This window comes from Topomyia yanbarensis, chromosome 3, assembly GCF_030247195.1.
Source record: "Topomyia yanbarensis strain Yona2022 chromosome 3, ASM3024719v1, whole genome shotgun sequence".
NCBI lineage: Eukaryota > Metazoa > Arthropoda > Insecta > Diptera > Culicidae > Topomyia > Topomyia yanbarensis.
In genome coordinates this window covers 419,497,619-419,517,491 of record NC_080672.1, presented here as the reverse complement: position 1 = coordinate 419,517,491, position 19,873 = coordinate 419,497,619, and the positions used below count along the sequence as shown (strand labels likewise).

The window sequence follows — 19,873 nt, the reverse complement described above, 5'->3', positions numbered from 1 at the left end:
TCAAATACCTCGGCGAATATATCCAGCAAGGATAAAATAACTATGCCAACTATGACAGGACGATAAACTCCCAAGAGAATGTACATCAGCCAGCACCCGACGACAGAAGGATGAGCCGCAACAAAACCAAAGCAGAGCGTTTAGCGGAATCGTCTGACACATCACGCAGTCCACTTAGCAGTGAAAGAAAGAAGAGGGCTATCGAAGGAACGATGTTGACGGAAAGATCGGCCTACAAAGAAGGCAAAAACTGCGATGAACCAGCGGCTATAGTACACCAATTAACACAAAAACAAAACAACACTAACAACAACAGAGGCAGTCGCATGAAAGATAAAAGCAATCACGAGCCACCAGGAACAACAGATCCACGACGCAAACAACATAAACAAAACACAGACTAACTCACGCAATCGAAAAAGATTACCAATAGGTCTTCCAACAGCACGGAATCGACAAATACCTAACACGTCGAACGAAAAATCAGAAAAGATCCAATTCTGACCAACAGTAAAACTCAAAAGCAGCACAACTACCAGACAACCGAGCCCAACCCCAGGTTGCTCATGGTTTCCAATCACTATAAGCCCGAATAGCACCAGAATTAACAAAGCTAACAGCCCCCCATCAATATGAATAAACGTGAATACAAAATAGCGGAAGACGACGCACTGGCCCTCGGCCCGAGAGGTACCTACTTACAACGAAGAGCCCCGGGCGGCTGCTGGTACGAGGAACTTGACAAATCCGCACTCATCGAACTCCAAATATATCTCGCAAGTCCAACTACTTCACCAACGATAGTAAGAAAAGAATCCCCACACAGTACACAACCAGGATGCCACGATAAAGCCTTTGCACTGCAGTTCAGCATGAATGGCATGCGGTCCAACCTCGGTGATTTACAACAGCTAGTGCATGACGACCTACCCTTGCTGTAACAGAGGGGACGCGATAAACAAGGCAATTGAAAATACCAACAGCATCACGTTGAACGACGGTAGTCAAACCTCTTCAGAGGTCAATTTACGTCCGCGATTGACCTCACGGTGCGCTCCCGAGTCATCGTTGGCTCTTGCACGTTGAACACAATGAAAGATATACACATGGAAGAAAGCATGTACCGACACAGATTCCACCAGCAACCGCTAGAACTAGATTGTGATTTGATCGCGTTAACTGGGAGGAGTACGAAGCGAACCTCGAAGGTTTTATGGTTTGGGAACACAATAAGGTGGCGGAGAACCAACGCGCTTTGGTGTTCTCGAACGGAAAGTGATACTAAAGATCTACGGTGGGGTGCAGATGGAAGACGGAATGTGGAGAAGGCGCATGACCCTTGAATTGCAATAGTTGCTTAGATAATCGCGCAACGAAAATTGGGCATCAGCGATGAGTTAGGCATGTCGTCAGAATGGCTACATACAACGCTGTAGTAACAGACTTGAAACAATTCCGACAGTTACAAGAAGGAGAGGTGCGTTACCTACTGCTCGCTATCCTTTTTTATTTTAGTCAACCTAGTCGCCATTTAGTTTACTGGGTTGTAACGCTGTACCGTTACAATTGATCAGGGTCCACAAGTTGCATGCAAGTTACATTTGGAAAGGTTTTGAATGATCTGACATTTCACCGCAATCGCTTTATTACCTCACAAAAAAAACATTAAAATTATAAACATTTGACTATGTGCACAAACTAGGTAAATTATCACCAAAACTGCGTGGAAAAAGTTGTTTCAACTGTTTTGAAACTAGTGGGGATAGTTTTGTGATCCAATACGAGAAAAAGTTGTTTCCCAAATAAGTGAAACGAGCGTAATCTACGATAAACCTTCCAAATAAAAACAAGAACACTATGTCAGTATGTAGTACTCATAATTGAAGTTAATTAAAAGTGGTTGCCATAGCATGAAACGTAGCAGGAAACAAATTTGAATAAGTATTCAATTCATCCAATCGATCTGTGGGCACCAGTCGGGCAATCATGGCGGAGATGAAACTTGACATGGTATGAAGGGGGTGTAAATGTTCAATGAACAAAGATTAATTTATGTGCTATTTTAGCCCGCCGAAGATGATATGGCTACCAGGGTATTCTGGGAGATACTTTCACCTCTTGGTTACATTCCGCAACCGGTGAAAGAAGCACTAAAATCAACCGGATTCGACAATCTACTTTCTCTGTCCGCTATGCGAGAGTCAGACCTGGAAGATATCTCCGGGCAGCACAAGTTACCGATGGGTCATCGGCGATTGATAAAAGTTTTATCGGAGCGCATCAACCAGCTTGGAATAGATGACCTGACAGCGAAACTATTGCGAAAGTTAGACCGACAGGCAACAACGGTGGTCAAAGTATCTAAACCGACACCTCCCAATCCTACGAGCAGTGACTCGCGAGACGAATTACCGCTTTCACGACCGGTACCCTCCGGGGAAGCACTGGTCGAAATTTATCGAACCAAGCTACAGCAGAATATTCTTTCCTGGCTGACCACCCACGGCGAACTCGGTTCGAAGGATGTTGAGCTGCAAGATATCAACATCAACGTTTCTATACAGGAGGGAAAATTGCAGGGTTCCGTTATTTGTCCTTTCTGCCGCATGGAAATCAAGATTTACATTCGAGCCCCGGATGCAGACAGTAGTGGAGCGATAGCCAATTCGAACTACATCAAACACTACAACCGAATGCACCGGAAGGTACCGTTGCCTCCAAAATCCCCCGCAGCAAATAGTTGGTCATCCCCGTTCAGTCATGGTACACCTCCGCCAGGCACAATGATGGCCCTGGAACAGCACCAGCAAGCATTGGCTCAGCTGCATGCGGAACAGCATGCTGCGGCCTACGCTGCCGTAACGGCCGCCGCAAGTGCTGGTGCGGTTGGGGTTGGGCCGAATGGAAGCAGCAGCAGCACGGCGGGAAGTTCCAGCGGACAGCTTCCTAATCCGGCCGCCATGTACGAGTTGCTGTTTAAACAGGAATCTAACAGCTGGGATGAATAGTTTGAAGATACGTTTTTGATTTTCTTGTGTGTGAATGTTCATGTCCTTAGGATAAGGATTTGATGTCCTCGCTAGGTTAACACTATAGTGATACATTGTATCAGACTCGCCGATAGTTTCTATAACTGTATTATGTAAAAAAAAGCGAAATGTTGCGGAAATAAGGTAGACATTTGATTAGGCAATATCTTATATAACCTAATTAAAAATATTCGGACAAAAATACGATCCCCATGTATACGTTGCTAAAATATACTGTTGTATACATTGTGAAACAGATTAATCAGTGTCATGCTTTGTCTTAGAATAGTAATCTCTTCTGACTGGTAAAGAAGACAATAATCGAAAGAGAAACATTTTATTCACTCCTTCCAGATTCAGTTGCTGGGCTGATGATAGACTTACCTGTTCAAACAATCTTGCTACAAGCACCTATTTTGTCGCCCCGATGGCTGCATCACTGCAGGAATGAATGGAATTTTGGAAGAAACGAGCTGGCCTAGTCTTGAAACTTTCCAGTCACATTCTATATAGATTCATGCTTAATGCTTTCGTATATTGATTAATTTTCTTTATGATGATCTATGCTCTTCTATGCTAGCCAATCATGGCCCTATTCTCACAGTCACGTCACCCAGTGACTAGAAGAAAATTTTGCTCTAGTCACTACGTGACGTTACTGTGAGAATAGGGCCCCATATACAACTTCACGATATAGTCGTTAGATAGCCAGACTATAAGAATAACACTTTACTCGGAACCCTTCCATGCATCATCATGAAATATCACAAGGAATACATCCATTTTCAGAAAACAATAGAATAATATACATCTCATAAACACTCGCTGTTAATCAACATCTGGTAGTGCTGCACATATTCGGTGCATTGTTCATCTGTAAAAGGTACAAACATTCGCTGCCATCGTTAGCTTGAAACCAAATAAAGAAAAAACTTACGCTTCAAAAAGTCCGGCGACCCACGCAGTCTCACGTTCTTCGCCTGGAAAAAGTTGTACACCGAGTGAAACACTAGTGGATCTTTTGTTTTGCTGGCTGCTTCCAGATACTTTCTTGCTGGGAGTGAATCCGCACCGGGCAGCTGCTTAGCGATTCGCAGCGCTTCAATTACTTGACCCTTTTCCAGCAGGACTTCCAAAATGATTTCGCTGGCATTCAATCGAGACAGCATATCCAGGGCCATCTGAGAGATGGAGGGGTCCGAGTTGGAAAGGGATAGCAGAAAACACGCCAGTGGCTTTGATTCGTTGAGGGCCGAGTACTTCAACAACTGCTGCAACGTATCAAACTGTTTGTTCTTGACCAGATCGATGATGATCTGCTTGCTCAGTTCGTGGTTTGCGGAGATTCCGTGGCGTACCAAAGAGTGAAGATAGAGCAGAAGGATCTTTCCAAGCTGTTCCGTGTCGGTTATGGTAGCAAATACTCCGGTATACATGTCCGATTGGTCAATAACGACTCGCGGAGCCAACGATGATTTGTTGGACTGTGCTTTGCTGGACAGACTCATCAGTGCCATTTGGCTCTGGAGTTCACTATCCAAAACACTTTTGTACAGAGAATTTAGTTTGTTGAAGACACTCTCGATTATCGGCAGCATAGTTCCACTATAATTGGTGCTCATCATTTCTTTTAACACACGGAGTAAAACAAGCTTTCCATCAGTCCGCTGCAGCAGAAATTCTACCAACCGTAGGCGATCTGTGATCAGAGTACACAGGGAGTTCAGCTTCAGTAGAACAAACCACATGCAACCAAGTTTTGCATCAATTACAATATTCGGCTGGAACAGAACCCAGTGTTGAGAGTCTGAAAAATATGCATGTATTAGTAGGCAAACAACGCTAAAATCAAGCTACTAACAAAGATCACAATTAATAGTTTTCCCGTCCAGCGAAATACTTGGCACTTCCAGTGCGAACGGTTTGATTGGCTTAGCCGGAATGATTGGCTGATGAATAACTGCACCGGAACCGGGTTCAACTTCAGCTCCCCCTAGCGCGATGTCAAACAGCATCGAAGTGGAAGTGGCCTGATGGTGAACCACCACTACATCATCGACTATATTCATTGCGAAACGACCGTTTTGACCCAAGCGTAATATGTGGGACTTCTTCGGAGCTAATCCCGGCCCATTCAGCAAATAGATAACAATTTCAAACTGACGATTCTGCAACTGTTTCAAGATCAAAATAGCATTTGTCCCGTACAACTGCGCCAGGGTAACGTCTCGTCCTGAACAACCCTGACCGGTTCCCAGTTCCAACCGCGGTAGCTTAGTTATTGTCGATGGTTTTAACATAAGCGGTGTCAGAATCGTTCCCATATTCGAAGACAGCAAAGCAAAGTTAGAGGTGGGACAAAAACTGAACCAATTAACCGTTATGTTCAGCGATTTGATCGACTTTAAAACCCGTTTCTCGAAATTCGGTTGGAAAATCTCCACTCCGGCGTTGGAAATGAGCGCAACCTGACGCTCCTGTACCCACACAAAGCCGTAGATGATGTTCTTTCCTTGATGGATCAGCATTTCCTGCACATTCGGCTGATGGTTAGCGTTGAAGGGAACAAACTCCACCGAAGTTTCATTACGCTGGATAGCCAACACCTGGTTATCCGAGGAGAACTTGATTGATCGGATGGTGCCACGATCCTCCATGCAGAAGGATAAGTTCTGAGCATCGGTAGCACTTTTCACCACGATCCCGGTCGCTCCACCAGAACGGACCGCAAAGACCTGTGGTGTGAGAGATACTCGTTAGATGGAATCAGTGCAACTATTCTCAATGACCAGAACTCACCTGCTGTTTTGCGTCGTCAAAGAACACATTAGTCAGCTGACTGACGGCGTCGAACCTCACCGGTTCTGCCGACAGTTCCAGATAGTAGTGCTGAAAGTCGACGGTCTTGTCCATTGGTATTTTTTATTGTTATTGATTCAAAAACAGAAAAAAAATTGTAACAACCCTACAGGTGACTCATCATACTTGCTTGAACGATGTGTATGATGTTTGTTTACATCGTTTATGTACGACGAGGCGAAAAGAGAAGCAAACGGAAAGTGTCAAAAAATATGAAATGAGATTGCGAGAGAATTGAGAGAGTAATATGTGAACATGCCAAGCATACCGACCATACACAAACATAAGTCAGCTGTTTTCAATCAAAAGTTTTATACAAATTTGCGTCAGCTGTAATTTTATTTAAAAGAATATGAAATAATTTATAATAATCGCTTTATAGAACGGACGTTTTCACTATAATCTGCAGTATTATATTAGTTTCAACCATGAATGCAATAATCGCACTATGTCATTTTTGTGAAGCTCATGGTAAGTACATAAACATACCCTATTTTAAAGTTGATGCGATTGAAATCATACTGAGATAGATAGTCCCGTAGTTTCCATCGCATATGATAAAATCAACATAGTATTTGCGTTGCCATCTGTTATAGTTACAAGAATTATTCTAATAGAAAATTTAATACTCGTTCAATAATAGGGTAACCAACCAACTGTGGACGTAAGTTACCGGCCAATTCCTGACAGCAAACACTTATTTTAAAGGACATGTCCTTAATTTCAATGATTTTGGAAAGCGTCTTTAATTTTTCTTCAAATGTCCTTAGTTTTAGTCCATGGTATATTTAAAATCAATCAGTTTAACTGGTCTCTTCCCTACAGTACTTTTGATTTGTTATGTTCAGATTAATGATTCAAAAGCATTGATTAAGTTCATTTGTTGAAGTAATGTTTCAACCTAAAACTTGTTTCATGTTTCTTATCTTGTAGGGTGTCGGCAGAAAAAAGGATTTTGTCTTCAAATTCGAGCCAACACATTTTGAAAAGCTATAATTTTCTAGCATAGGGTTCTAGTCCTCGTGGTAGTCAGGATCCACAGGGTTCTAGTCCTCATGGTAGTTATCTCGGACTTTCATATTTTTGCGCTACTTAAACGACTTAACCATTTGTTGAAGTGCATGAAATTTTCGTTTACTGACGACTTTAGATTCTTTCTCCTCATCAGGAATGCCAAAGACGCAATTCTTGCAGTCCCAGTTGGATGTATTCGGGAATAACCTGTTAAAGATTAAGAAGTCTACTTAGATTCCGAACTAAGCTTTAAGCACCACATTGAGTATATTATTTCCAAAGCCTCAAAACTGCGAGGATTCATTTTTAGAGTCTGTAAGAACTTTTCCGATATACATTGTGTCTGTTTTCAGAGTTAGCATCAACCCGGCACTTGCTTATTCCTGGAACTAAGTTAGTGTCGGATTCTGATGAGACGAAGTCGTAACGCAAATTGCATAACTAATCAATTTTGTAGTATTATACAGGGCCGTAGCGTAGTCTTCTGGCGCCCTAGGTGCAGTCTCAGTTCTGTACCCTTTTGGTGGAAGACTTAGTTTATGACTTATTCTCATTAGATTTATGAAGCAGATCAACATTTACTCTCCTGGCGGCGTCCTTGACAAGCGGCAAACCACCCGGCTACCAGTTCGCTACGGGTACGTGCAGCTGAAAAAGAATTATAGAATGTTGCGACATTTGTCATAGCTAGCAGCATTGTCAGCAAATATGCCGCGTGATTATTTACATATACAAATGAAAACCACACATAACATCCCACTGACAGAAACGATGAAAAAATGTGGAAACCAATTTTTAACAAAATCTTTGAAAGCGTTGCGAAAAACCGATTTTTCACAGCCCTATTTCGGATAAAGCCATATATACGAAGCACCAATAGAACATTAAAATTTCGTAAAATTATAAGCATAGGTTCATCGCAGTTTTGTCTGTTATAATATTATAACGGCGTTTGAAGGCGACGGACAGAGCATTTTTCCAGAAAAATACGTACAGATCGGCTTACTGAGTGGACAATTTAATGGGGAATTCAACCTACCTTTATCGCACAAAAAATCGCAAATCTTGAACTTTAGAATCTTGAAACCATTGTAGGGTTAACGTGCCCTTATTCATCTCATTAGTCACGATGTCACTCTATTTCGCTGATAACTCGGCTTACACTGATTGGATTGCGCTTAAATAGGTATCAACATTTTTGCTTTGTTCTGAAGAAGCAGATCAATAAAAAATCTGGCTTGGAAAATGTAAAATACTCGCGGTAGAGCGAAGCGAAAAGTCGAGTCCAACGCACCTTTATTCATCTCACCATTTGAGCTAATGCGTTGAATAGAGATAGCAGACACTGCTCTAACTAATGTGTTCAAATGGGTGGGATGAATGGAGGTGCTAAGATGAATTAGGGCGCAGTAACCCTATGTACTTGTGTTTGAATACCCAAACTTTGCCGAAAACCCGCCTACATTGGCCAAAGGCCAAAGATCTGCGACTATAATTTCAGAGTCAAAGAACGGCAACGGACGAGTTCCGGTCGTAATCCGTCGTTGCGTGAAAATCACCATTGATGTTTTATTTGGATTAACCCTTTCATGCCCAATTTTTTCCTAGTGCATGTAGGGTTTCAACACTATTTTTTCTTGAAAACGGTGGGGTCAAGAAACACGAAAATTCTATTTTTTATAAAGATAGGTGCTGCCATGGCAGTGCTAGAAGCTGGTCTATTTTTACCTTCTAATACTCAATACAATTCTCCTAGAATAATTACAATAGTCCAATTACGTGGAAAACGTAGCCAACGACAGTCTAAATTGATAAGTTTTATCAGTTTTCAATAATATTGCACCATAACGAAGATATATGGAAAAATCATTTTCCGTCGTCAACGTAAAATGTCCCTGGCAGCACTGCTCCATCGGAATCCAATCAGACTAATTGCAATAATTTCAGTTCTAGAATTGATCCTTGTAACAGTTAATACTAAAATTAAAGGCAATAATCACATTAATGAGCCTTATTTGTTTTTTGAGCAAATCTCGTCTCAATCAAAAGTTATAGCTGTTTAAAAACGTTGTTGTCCACAAACAACATGGACATGAATTGGTTAACTGATAGTCCAACATGAAGACATCATTGCTAGACAACACATATGCATCAAATAAAAAAGTGTGTTAATGCAAATATCAGTGATCATATATAGTAATCATCGAAACGAAGCTCATTAAGTTTCCTAAACAAGCAATCGGCGACAAGGTTCCATAGAAATGGTGGCAGCACACTACCTTGGGGACATCCGCTGATACTCAGTTTCCTTATCTCTACTTGTCTTAACGATGAGCAACGATTGTTAACCATTGCGTTTATCCAGTTCGTGATATATGAAGGTACTCCATGACCTCTTGCTGCTTCCCAAATGGATTCGAAAGACACGTTGTCAAAAGAACCTTCAATATCAAGAAAAACTTCTAAATTTGATTGCTTTTGCGAAAAAACTTTTTCAATGTTGTAATGTTGTGTAACAGGGTAGTAGACTTCCCCCCGTTGATATGCATGTTGGATTGCATGCTCACCCAAGCTAGCATCCCGAATGTAGTGGCCGATTAAACGTTCCACTGTTTTGAGAAGGAAGAAGGCGAGACTTATCGGTTTAAAGCTCTATGACTGCTCATAAGTGACGTGGCCACCTTTAGGAATGAGTTTTACAATTATTTCTCGCCACGCTATTGGAATGTATCCTGTTGCAAGACTACAATTAAGAACCTTTGTCAAAATATGCCTAAAGTGTTCATATCCTCTTCGTAGTAGAACTGGAATGATTCCTTCTATTCCTGAAGACTTATACATACGGAGCAAAACTTTCAATCGCCCAGTTCATCGATTCGGTTGTCATAATTCTACGTTCAAATGCCCAAGAATCAGAACTACCTAAAAAGAACTCAGGGGCAGTCGTCGGTAATGGCTCCGTACAGCCTGGAAAGTGTGTGTCAAAAAGACAGTTGAGTACTACATCTTCGTCAGACGAATATTTACCATTACCAGTTCTAATTGAACTGACATGGAAATCTCGATTTTAAAAGTTATCTATTTAATCTGCTTGAGACATTTGTGTAGGGAAATTTTCCAACCTCTTCGCTCAGAGGGTCGAAGGGCTTTTCTGTATACTTTGCGAGCCAACTTAAATGCTTCTGATCCGTCCCTGCGTCTACGATTCCAACCTCTTCTACGTCACTTTTTGAGTCGAACAAGTTCGGTATTTCACCAAGGCGTTGCTCTAGAAGTACGCATAACTCGAAGCGGACAAGCCTCTTGGTATGCCGCTACTATGAATACGTTTGTTTTATCCACGACCTCATCCATGTCTAGGACTTGGAGTCAGTTTGACAACTCATGCGTAATACCGTCAGGGCAGAGAGTTACATCCAACACCTGTTCTCTGCCAGCTCGTGCAAGTGTTGAGCGATTTCCTACATTAAGTATGTGCAGATTTGTATTACTTAAGGAGGCGTCACAAAATATGTGGTGGGTATTTGCATCACTGTTTATGCTATCAACAGTCATATTCACCGTGACAGCACAAATATCGCTACTTTGTGAGGTCGGGTAAAATACATGCGTCAATAGATTTCTGTTGTTTATACATGCATGAGGCATTTCACGTGGATTTGTCATTTGGAATGCTACTTACTGAAAGTAGTTTCAGTAAGTAGCATTCCAAAATCACCCCGGCGGCAGAATTCGAACCTGAAAACCTTGACTCCAGTCCTATAACCCTTATGCTATCCTTAGATATAATGACGTCCCAAGAATCGTCACGATTATCGCATTGGCGACAGTGATCGTACCGCTACCTCTAAAGTAAGATCACACACAATAGCCGCTGACACTTTTGATTTTTATCATCTACTGGTGTCTGATTTTTGTTTATTACCCATCGGGCTTCGGTGGGTAACAGAGCTAATGGAGACTGTCGAATTCTGTGACTTGTCCGTTATACCGCTGTTCACTAGGTTGGTCGTGCAGGGGGGGGGGGGGCTTCGTATGCCACGATCGAGGCATCAGAGAAACCGTCCAACTCAACGTTATAGGTTTGATAATGATCTTAGAAGTTTTTGCCACATTGGTGCATCATCTTTGTCGATCGGGTCGTCCCAATCTACCTTGATTCTCCACTCCATTTTGGTGCGGTTGGTGATTATGGGCCGAGAGAATCGTAAAATTGGACGACTTCGGCGTAGAACAACGGTTTGGTCACAACGCCCCTTATTATCGCTGAGTTGAACTGGTTGGGGAGGGGTAATATAGAGTGCTTGTAGATCCCATTGTTGATGTGAATGGTACATTTTGGATGTATCTGTCGTAAGAGCTGCTGGATGAGGAACAGCACGCTACACCACAGGACCGACGAAAAGTACGTCCTGGAGACGCAGAAAATTCGATCTTCAAAGCCACTTACTTTCATCGTTCTGTTAATTTGTTGCCTTATCGGCCGGGCTTGATTATGGAACCCATTTAAAAACGCTCGTGGATTCAAGGATGTCCCGCTGTGCTACGAAAGATCGATAGTTATGTAGATCCGCTTGTATCCACGACACTGTGGTGGATGAATTGACATGAGTTTTATTGCGGCCACCTTTGCCTTGTCTGCTACTAGAGTGCATTGAGGATTCTATGTGTAGTTGTCCCAGTGGATCAAATATAACGCAACGCAACCGTTACGCCTCGAATCTGCTGTACCTAACTTCATTCATAACATAGTATGGAAAATCACGCTCAAACCGATGTTATTTACATCGACTAATCTGCCGCTTCCGATGGGGTGAATCACGGTATTACAATCGCAAACACGAATAGATTTGGATTCAATGGTTGAATGTTCTTCAATGTTTTCGATGCCACCTCACAATGTCAGTGGAGTTTTCCCTATGCCCACATTTTCTTATACGGTAGGAATCCCTCAAGGAAGCCATTTGGGTCCGTCTATCTTTCTGATGCACTTTAATGATGTTCAGCTTATGCTAAAGATTTCGCGATTGTCGTTCTACCACTTGTACATAAGTTTAATTTTTATATTCTATTTCTTACCTCTCATACTGCATTTTCGTATAAATATAGACAATATAAACAATATAGACTCACCGTCGCAACGAAACTTCTTTTCACTCCACAGGACCGGGACCACTATTCTGCACACAAACCCTACGCGAAACGAACATCCACCAGCTGGACATTCACTTCGATAGCGAGCGAAAAGGTTGTCCCGCGTGTAACTCGGTCGGAAACAGTATGGGCATGGTGAGCGAAGATCCGGACAGTAATGCTCACTTTGTCAGCAGTCAGGTACCGGTCATTAGCGAAACGATCGAACTGGTGAAGAAGGCAGCCTTCCGTAGTATCAGCAGTGAAGTGAGCAGTTGCTCGTCGACCGCATCGGGCAGTGATGGTGGGTTGGTGTTTTTCGGTGATGCTCACCGAGGTCACGTATTGAGCCATACGTTTCAACTGATGGATTGGGAGGCGCGTGGCTTTAGCAAGCTGTTTTCGATTGTGATTCTGATGAAGGATAAAATGTTCCTGTTGAACATACAACCGTTTCTAGCTGACGCACTGGGAAAAATTTCGAAGGAGCTGCAGGGTTACGCGAAGACGGTCTACGAGGAAGATTTGAAAGCACAAGGGTCACAACGGGCACAACGCATAACACAGGGCTATGCGAATAATCCGACGACGACGCGATCACTGGTGGAGTTGACTGGGAAAGAATCAATATTTGCTTATTTGCATGCCCATTTTTCCTTTGTTCTCTGGGCTGGAGCGAGATATCTAACGGAGAGCATTACCCTCGGTAGCCCTTCTGTGCCACCTTGGTTAGGGCGGGACACGGAGGAAGGTTTTGCACTGGTGCAAAACGATAAAGAAGGCTATTTGATGCGACGAATGGGGCTTGGGAAACTTGAAGACGATAGCGGTCACATTGACGAACATATAAAGGCAAAATATTCGCTTCGAATGTTTCGTCAGATACTGAAGAGTGACTTTCTTTCGGTTTGCTTCTGCGTTCTGACGGGAATACAGATCGTCATTCGAGGGCCTATAGCAAAGGGAACTTGTTTGGTGCGAAATTTGAAGAAACTACTGCCGGAACCAATGTACAAGCTTGCCCGATCCCATGCCGAGTCCTACAAAGCAGCGAACGAATGTCGAATAATCAATCTAAGTCAGGATGCTGTAGCCCCTAATCCTTCAGCTGGCATTATGAGAATAGATTTGGTTGATGATCGCGATAGGGACACAGTTGCTGTTTGCGTCTGGGAAGGGGCTTTGCCATCTAAATGTAAGTATTGACAATCATTACCCGTTTGCGGCAAAGTTTAAAACCAATCATTCTTACTTGCGATTGCAGTACCGACACTGCTACAAAAGATCCTGAAAGCTGTCGACGAAGATCTCTTCACCGATTTGGTTTTGGACAAGCACTTGCGAGCGATGATCGAGGAATGGAAGAAGTAAGACAGCTATTCTACATCACGCCAATAAACTAACGAATGGAATTTTTTCAGCAAAGTGGTTTGCATCCGAAAGATGAGCTCCAACCAGGACGTGGCCAAAATCAAAAAAATCATGGGCATTCAACAACAGGACCAAGTCATCATCACCTACTGGTACAGCCACTTATGACACACAAGGTTTCAACTTTCGCGGAATCTTTTCCTCTTTATATTTCACTTAGTTACACAAAAAATAAAAGGAATTGGATATTATTTCCTTTGAACCGATGAAAAGGTTGTTTTAATTCTTGAAACCACAGCTGCTACGGCGACCACGAGCCTTCTCGTACTTGCGTCCCTTGGACTGTACATACGGCCGGGTATTGGAGTGTGGCACACCAGGAGCACGGCCAAAGTGGGTGAAGGCCTCGCGGGCGGTGCGTTCACCTTGCATTAAAACGGTATTCTTTCCGGTCGGTGCAATGAGCGCCAGCTGATCGAAGGTGTAGATTTTTCCTCCCCATTTCAGGATTCGCTCGCGAGCCTTTTCCGTCACACGCAGCGCACAAACGTTCATCTTCGGCACGTACAGTTTGCGGTCATCGTTAGTCACGGTTCCAACCACAACAGCGATAGTTTTTTCATCCTTACCGCGCAGTTTCAGCAACTTGGCCACTCGCGATAGCGAAATCGGGGGCTGGTTTGTACGGCTCATAAACAAGCGACGTAGAACAATTTTATTGAACTTCTTGTGAGTTCTGCGGTACAGGAAACGGTAAAGCTGAAGGTGAGAAAGATGCAGATGTTTACAATTCTTGTTCTTAACCTCGCTGAACTCATGTAAACAAAGTAATTGAGATTACTACTCACCTTAACTAGCAGTCGCAGGTAGACATCCAGCGATTTCGGCTTAGTACGGCGAACCTTGCGGTCCCACTTGTGATTGATATCGATACCCTGAAAGCATGAAACAAGCAAAACATCATTCGTTAGCAAACGTCAACACTGAACGGAGTGGGCAAATCGTGACACCGGATGATACGCATGCAACATATTCATAATGCATATCAGGCAAATTATCGTGGAAAAATGTTTCTCCAACAATTCTTCACTTATATCATCAATGGAACTATTCGTTGTTTGATAAACACCATAAATAAATACTATTTTTACCATTATTTGAGCTAAAAATCACAGCCTAATATATTTGCAACAGAAAGACTCTTACCATCTTCAAGACCGGAAAAAGAAAGAACCAGCGCTGCCAACAGGAACTTCGATTCAGCTGTCAAATGGGTGACGTTTGCAACAATGCCCGCTTTGACAAGTATTGTGGGTTTGGCCCAGAGGCGGGATAATTTTATGCACTGAAATAAAAAGTGTAAGTAAAATTCCAATCAAGAATAAGGCGGGCGAATATTTTTCAACGAGCTGAACAGTTCTCGACAAACATATGATTACGACCTAAAAGCCAACTGTCAAAATCCACTTTGAATGGAAATTCCGGACAAACCGTTACACGCCAATCACAGATGTAGGTAGTAAACGAAAGAGAAAAGTTTTCTCCACAGAGAACAGACGCCAAATATATTTAAGACGAACAAAAATATTTAAAAAACGTGTGTAAACATTTGAATTAATATATTAAAAACACTAGCGCCGCCACACCAACCTATCCCAACTATCCGTCAAATCGATTCCGGAACCGGTTCGAAATCCTGGATGGATTCTGCATGGAATCTAGCTCAAAGAAAACAACCGATTTCGACTCTATCGGTTGACGCATTTGAGCTAGAATTCATGCTGGAAGTCCGAATCGGTTCCGGACTAGTTTGACCGGGTAGAGGAATAACCGCTGTCAATTCTGTCGCACTCAGCCACAAAAAAACATGACGACAGTAGCGCACCTGGTTTAGATATCCAAACTACTTTCGAAACCGTTAGAGATTTTACACAAGTTGAATGCTGAAGATGGACGTCTGTTCTCTGTGATTAAACAGCATCCACGGTTTTCAAAAATATCACCGAAAACGTTTCATGTTTCAACGATAGCCCTTTTTTGACGGCTGAAAATGAACCTGATGCGACTCACAGTGAATAGAAAAAATATTCATTCAAATATCCATGTTATTCATTCAGTTGAATATCGTACAGTATATTCATTTCACTAATTATATAGGAAAATGTTTTCAAATGCCGGTAAAGCATATGAAACAACAATCATCATCGCTTACATTGTGCCAGGGCCTACTTTGATGCGTTTGATTCGTTGCTACACGGCCGCTTCGTGTAATAATCGAAGACGAATGAAAATCTGCATGGATGAATGGGCGGTTTGTTCGTTTGACGTTTTCAGCTGCGTCACTGAATATTGAAAATGAATGCGGCTGAATATGACCATTTTTCATGCAATGAATTTGAATATTTTTAACTCTGGCCAAGAGGAACCGGTGGAAATAATACATTTTCAAATTGGATTTAAATTATAATTTGAACTTTGAACCTTTATTTATCATCCACTTGAGGATGTTACTCCATAATACTGCTACAGATGAATTGTTACATGAAATATATTAATGTTAACTCTATTGCATAACACTTAATGCTGCTTTGTTAACTCTGCAGTAACCTAATTGTACCGAAAGTTTTTCTATTTCTCAAAATGAGAGAACTAAAAAAAATACTTCATGCAGTCAGCCTATAAAGATTATTGTACCATTTTTGATTGGCAGTCACTGATTTGCTTATGTTCTTCTTTTATGCATTAAATATACTGCAAAGAGAACGAGTCAGTACACGGTTAAATAAAACAACCTGCAGCATAAGTTCTATTAACTTACTTTTGAGTTGTGCGTCGCTTTCGCACTTATTAGTGTTGTCAAAAACAAAGCGAGAGATTCGACTCAGTCGAGGTCTTCCGTGGAGGAAGGTACTCTTGAGTTGTTTGGGATATACTCAAAATTAGGTAAATTCAACTTAAATTTGAGTATAAAAAACCTATCAATGCATTGTAATTTTTACCGTGGTTAAATGGAAACTACCTTCAACACGGTTTACCTAATTTTAAGTTCCCCCACGATACCACGAGATTGAGTCAAAGGAACTCAATTTTAGGTAGTTTTTCGTTTCCGTGTAGGTCAGTTTAGTAGAAAAAACTTCACTGTTTCCAAAATATATTTAGTCACATTCAGTGTGTCCAAAATATGCTTGAAACACTGTCCAAATTAGTGTGGAAGGGTCCGAAATGTGAAAAATTCATGCTGTGAAGAAATGTCATTTTTGAGTTTATGTCAATGTATAAAACATCCATTGACATTTTTTCTTTTTAGAACAGTAATTTTGGATCAGAATCGTGCATGTATTGCATCAAAAAACAAAGACAACCAAATATTTTTTGACGTTCACGTCATTTCACTTCCTCTAGGGGTCCAAAATCGATTGGTTATCCTACCCCTAGTGTTCAGTGGCAGCAAAATCTCTTATTGAAGTTTTTTTTTCTTTTTTCCGGTGACAGCCGATTTCTTCGGTTTCTTCTGGGCCTTTTTGGCAGCGGAATTGCCTGGATATTAGGCAACACTCCAGCTTGGGAAATAATCACGCCAAAGAGCAATTTGTTCAGTTCTTCGTCATTTCGAATGGCCAGCTGTAGATGACGGGAGATGATCCTGGTCTACTTGTTATCACAGGCAGCGTTTACTGCAGCTCCAATACTTCGGCGATAAGATATTCCATCACTGCTGTCAGGTAGACGAGTGTTCGCTCACCGACACACTCGGCCTTGTGACCCTTTCTCAGCAAACGATGGATTTGACCTACAGGACATGCGGGTGTAGCCAGCACGAGTGTAGCACAAAAATTATGCCGCACTCGCATACGACCCCCAGTTTTTTACTGGGTTTAGTTCACGTTCGAAGCCAAAGGGGGCGGCCATCGAACAAAAATAGTTTACTTCCATCATCAAACAGGAGATGCTAGTGTGGCTCGTTTTCAATCGAATTGTACGAACCAAGTATGGTGCAAATAAATACTGGCTCTAAAATGACATCTAAGGCCTCAAATAGGTTTTGTCCCACCTTTGTTGGATTGGTCCCACTGTGTAGCCGGCCAGCAATCGATTTACGGACCTTGCATGCAAACTTTGATACAGCAGTGTTTCACGCATGTGAACCTGCGTGCGATGATGATTTTCAACGTATTTTCATTTAAATGCTTACAGAGGTTTTTCGGATAAATTTGTTCTAGCCTATACGTCTGTTCTCTGTGCCAGAACCTGCCAAAATTCCGGCTCACTTACAGGAACTTAATGGTATGCCCCACATACTGAAAAGTGAAATCGAGCCTTGTTTTCAGCTAAGCATTTTGTTATTATTTTGGCTGCGGTTTGTCCGAAGAACTGTGATAGTATTATCTTTAATAAACGTCTAAATACTAAAATGGACAGCAACATATATTTTCATACCAATCGTGAACGGCACAGGCATTTATAGTGATATTTTCGGAAAAGCTATTGTTAATCCTAAATACATCTAAATACTGGTAGCAGTGGCTCGTCACTTAAAAAAGAACCCGCAATAAAAATTGTACAAGTTACGAACATGGTTCAAATTCACAGAAAATAACTAATCAGCCCTTAAATTTCTCCACCAACTCTTCCCAACACCGCATACTCCGCAAAAGTTTCAACTTGCTGTTGGGGCTCGGTAGGAAGATCTTGTCAACCTTTCTAACCTGAATCAACTCATTTTTACTAGTCCACACGTTTACATTAAGTCCGGCAAGTAGCACAGCTCCGAGTGCTGAAGCATCCGCAACATCTCCCCGTTCCACTGGCAGACTTGTAATGTCGGCCAGCATCTGACAAATAAAGTCATTTTGCGCTACACTTCCATCTACTTTAATTGTAGAAAAAGGTTCCAGTGACTGGTTCAGAATTTCCTTGTGTGCACTAACATATAATAAAGCGATTCGGTAGACCATACTTTCTAGTAACGCTCGGACTAAATGTTCTTTCCTGGTTGCCTTCTTGATACCGACGAAGCTTGAACCAGCGGTGATATCACACCGCCCCAGCACATTGAACTCTGATACGAAAAATACTCCATTTGAGTCCGATACGGAGCAAGCTAGGGTGGACGCTTCACGGTAGTCGGCAAAGAGACCAATTTTAATACCCCAATCAATAACTGTGGTGCATTCCGTGGACGTTTCCTCAAGCACATAGACAATCTCGTGCTGGTTTCCGTTCGAATGTTTATAACCGATTCCTGTGGACATCCCACGTACTGAAGCTAGACAAGTTGATCTGGTAATAATGTTGACAACAGCTGTAGTATCCATTCGAATGTACAAATCAGTTCTATCGAAGCAACAATTTCCCCATAATGCGGCTGATGTGTCTGAAATCTGTGCTCAGTATTAGATTTCCTTTAAATTGGTCTATAAATGATTCATTACCGATGTTCCTATTTTTATAGAGCTTCCAAACAGCGATGGATGAACATATCCAAAATCGAAAGAGTTCGTTACAACAGTTGGAAGTATGCTCCTCTGAAATCAATTTTGAAAGGTACATCTGTAGTGTCAATTTAAAAACTGTTACCTTAATTGGGTATAACATGGTTGCCCATTCAGTCCATTCCTGAGTGAAAGGATCGTAAAACCCGCTAGCTGCACAATTCGTTATATCACTGATATGCTCAATCTCTTTATCAGCATCAACGCCTTTTCGCAGGTGGAACAACAACCAAGCATCGATCGTTCCATAGACAACGTCACCCTGTTTCAGATCCTGCTGCAACCCAGGACAATTTTCAAGTAACCAAGCAAGACGCATTGTTACATGTGCACTGGTTACATTAAACACACTTTGACTAAGGTAGCGTTGACTTTTTGTAACACAGTATAGCAGGCATGCACTTGCCTTGAACGCTCTGAACAAAAGTCTTCCGTTGCAGTCCTTGACCATGTGATCCGCCCGTAGATCCTGTGCGGTGATAAAATTGTGATAAGCAGTTCCGCTTGATCGGTTCCAGCAGGTGAATGAACCACGATGGGAGCTGATGGCGATAAATGCAATCTGAGCTGCGGTTAGGTTAGCTTCTAGAATGGTAAGTTTTGATTTTCCATAAAAAATTATCATTTAGAATAATGGTTGACCGTTTTACCTGCTATAGCCGCTTTGATCGTGTTTTGGACGCTGTTCCATAATTTGACGGGGTCGATTTCTTCACGTCCTGTTGCTGGGTGTAAAAATTCAATCTTAAAAAGAGAGTTGTTAATTAGAAATTAGGTAGATAAGTCGAGCAATGAGAACAAACGCCAATCTAAATTTCCTGTTTGTAATCTATAACAAATCTACTTCTATTTTGTTTCTAGGGATTTTCCACTTTCAACATGGTATACAATTAATAAAATTTTTTTGAAGAAAAATAGAAATATATGCATCAAAAACTTGTGATCTAAGTATTACGATTGGCTATACAGCTACTA

General features: G+C 41.8%; 5 protein-coding genes across 6 annotated transcripts in view; 2 read left to right on the top strand and 3 right to left on the bottom strand.

The window, feature by feature from the left end:
* Positions 1 to 1,628: 1,628 nt before the first annotated feature.
* Positions 1,629 to 3,286, top strand: LOC131688952 (uncharacterized). Its single transcript, XM_058973606.1, has 2 exons — positions 1,629 to 2,010; positions 2,067 to 3,286. Exons 1-2 carry the CDS (start codon positions 1,987 to 1,989, stop codon positions 3,006 to 3,008), a joined length of 966 nt encoding a protein of 321 aa, XP_058829589.1. The 5' UTR covers positions 1,629 to 1,986; the 3' UTR covers positions 3,009 to 3,286.
* A 257-nt stretch (positions 3,287 to 3,543) lies between these two features.
* Positions 3,544 to 6,055, bottom strand: LOC131688950 (regulator of MON1-CCZ1 complex). Its single transcript, XM_058973604.1, has 4 exons — positions 5,829 to 6,055; positions 4,891 to 5,764; positions 3,967 to 4,836; positions 3,544 to 3,903 (listed from the first exon to the last, which is right to left on the bottom strand). Exons 1-4 carry the CDS (start codon positions 5,940 to 5,942, stop codon positions 3,842 to 3,844), a joined length of 1,920 nt encoding a protein of 639 aa, XP_058829587.1. The 5' UTR covers positions 5,943 to 6,055; the 3' UTR covers positions 3,544 to 3,841.
* Positions 5,994 to 13,596, top strand: LOC131688951 (folliculin). Its single transcript, XM_058973605.1, has 4 exons — positions 5,994 to 6,359; positions 12,067 to 13,230; positions 13,300 to 13,402; positions 13,457 to 13,596. Exons 1-4 carry the CDS (start codon positions 6,317 to 6,319, stop codon positions 13,572 to 13,574), a joined length of 1,428 nt encoding a protein of 475 aa, XP_058829588.1. The 5' UTR covers positions 5,994 to 6,316; the 3' UTR covers positions 13,575 to 13,596.
* LOC131688953 (large ribosomal subunit protein eL18) lies at positions 13,584 to 14,633 on the bottom strand. Of its 2 annotated transcripts, none has more exons than XM_058973608.1 (3): positions 14,613 to 14,633; positions 14,255 to 14,341; positions 13,584 to 14,165 (listed from the first exon to the last, which is right to left on the bottom strand). In XM_058973608.1, exons 1-3 carry the CDS (start codon positions 14,613 to 14,615, stop codon positions 13,686 to 13,688), a joined length of 570 nt encoding a protein of 189 aa, XP_058829591.1. In that variant the 5' UTR covers positions 14,616 to 14,633; the 3' UTR covers positions 13,584 to 13,685. The 2 variants fall into 2 exon arrangements, with proteins under 2 accessions (XP_058829591.1, XP_058829590.1); XM_058973607.1 differs by lacking the exon at positions 14,613 to 14,633 and adding an exon at positions 14,558 to 14,606.
* A 3,233-nt stretch (positions 14,634 to 17,866) lies between these two features.
* The window catches only part of LOC131689486 (putative glycerol kinase 5), a 28,113-nt gene continuing 26,106 nt past the window's right edge, over positions 17,867 to 19,873 (bottom strand). Inside the window, exons 2-5 of the mRNA XM_058974595.1 lie at positions 19,549 to 19,642; positions 18,984 to 19,483; positions 18,839 to 18,931; positions 17,867 to 18,787 (exon numbers count right to left, since the gene is read on the bottom strand). Coding sequence (XP_058830578.1) covers positions 18,008 to 18,787; positions 18,839 to 18,931; positions 18,984 to 19,483; positions 19,549 to 19,642 — 1,467 coding nt within the window. The 3' untranslated portion in view covers positions 17,867 to 18,007. The remainder of the gene's footprint in view (positions 18,788 to 18,838; positions 18,932 to 18,983; positions 19,484 to 19,548; positions 19,643 to 19,873) is intronic.

Coding starts and splice junctions, on each gene's coding strand:
- LOC131688952 (XM_058973606.1), top strand. CDS start 1,987: ATGGCGGAGATGAAACTTGACATG. Junction 2,011..2,066: donor CGGAGATGAAACTTGACATG/GTATGAAGGGGG, acceptor GTGCTATTTTAG/CCCGCCGAAGATGATATGGC.
- LOC131688950 (XM_058973604.1), bottom strand. CDS start 5,942: ATGGACAAGACCGTCGACTTTCAGCACTACTATCTGGAACTGTCGGCA. Junction 5,765..5,828: donor TTGACGACGCAAAACAGCAG/GTGAGTTCTGGT, acceptor CTCACACCACAG/GTCTTTGCGGTCCGTTCTGG. Junction 3,904..3,966: donor GTCGCCGGACTTTTTGAAGC/GTAAGTTTTTTC, acceptor TACCTTTTACAG/ATGAACAATGCACCGAATAT.
- LOC131688951 (XM_058973605.1), top strand. CDS start 6,317: ATGAATGCAATAATCGCACTATGTCATTTTTGTGAAGCTCATG. Junction 6,360..12,066: donor TCATTTTTGTGAAGCTCATG/GTAAGTACATAA, acceptor TTCACTCCACAG/GACCGGGACCACTATTCTGC. Junction 13,403..13,456: donor ATGATCGAGGAATGGAAGAA/GTAAGACAGCTA, acceptor GAATTTTTTCAG/CAAAGTGGTTTGCATCCGAA.
- LOC131688953 (XM_058973608.1), bottom strand. Junction 14,166..14,254: donor ACCTGCGACTGCTAGTTAAG/GTGAGTAGTAAT, acceptor TCTCACCTTCAG/CTTTACCGTTTCCTGTACCG.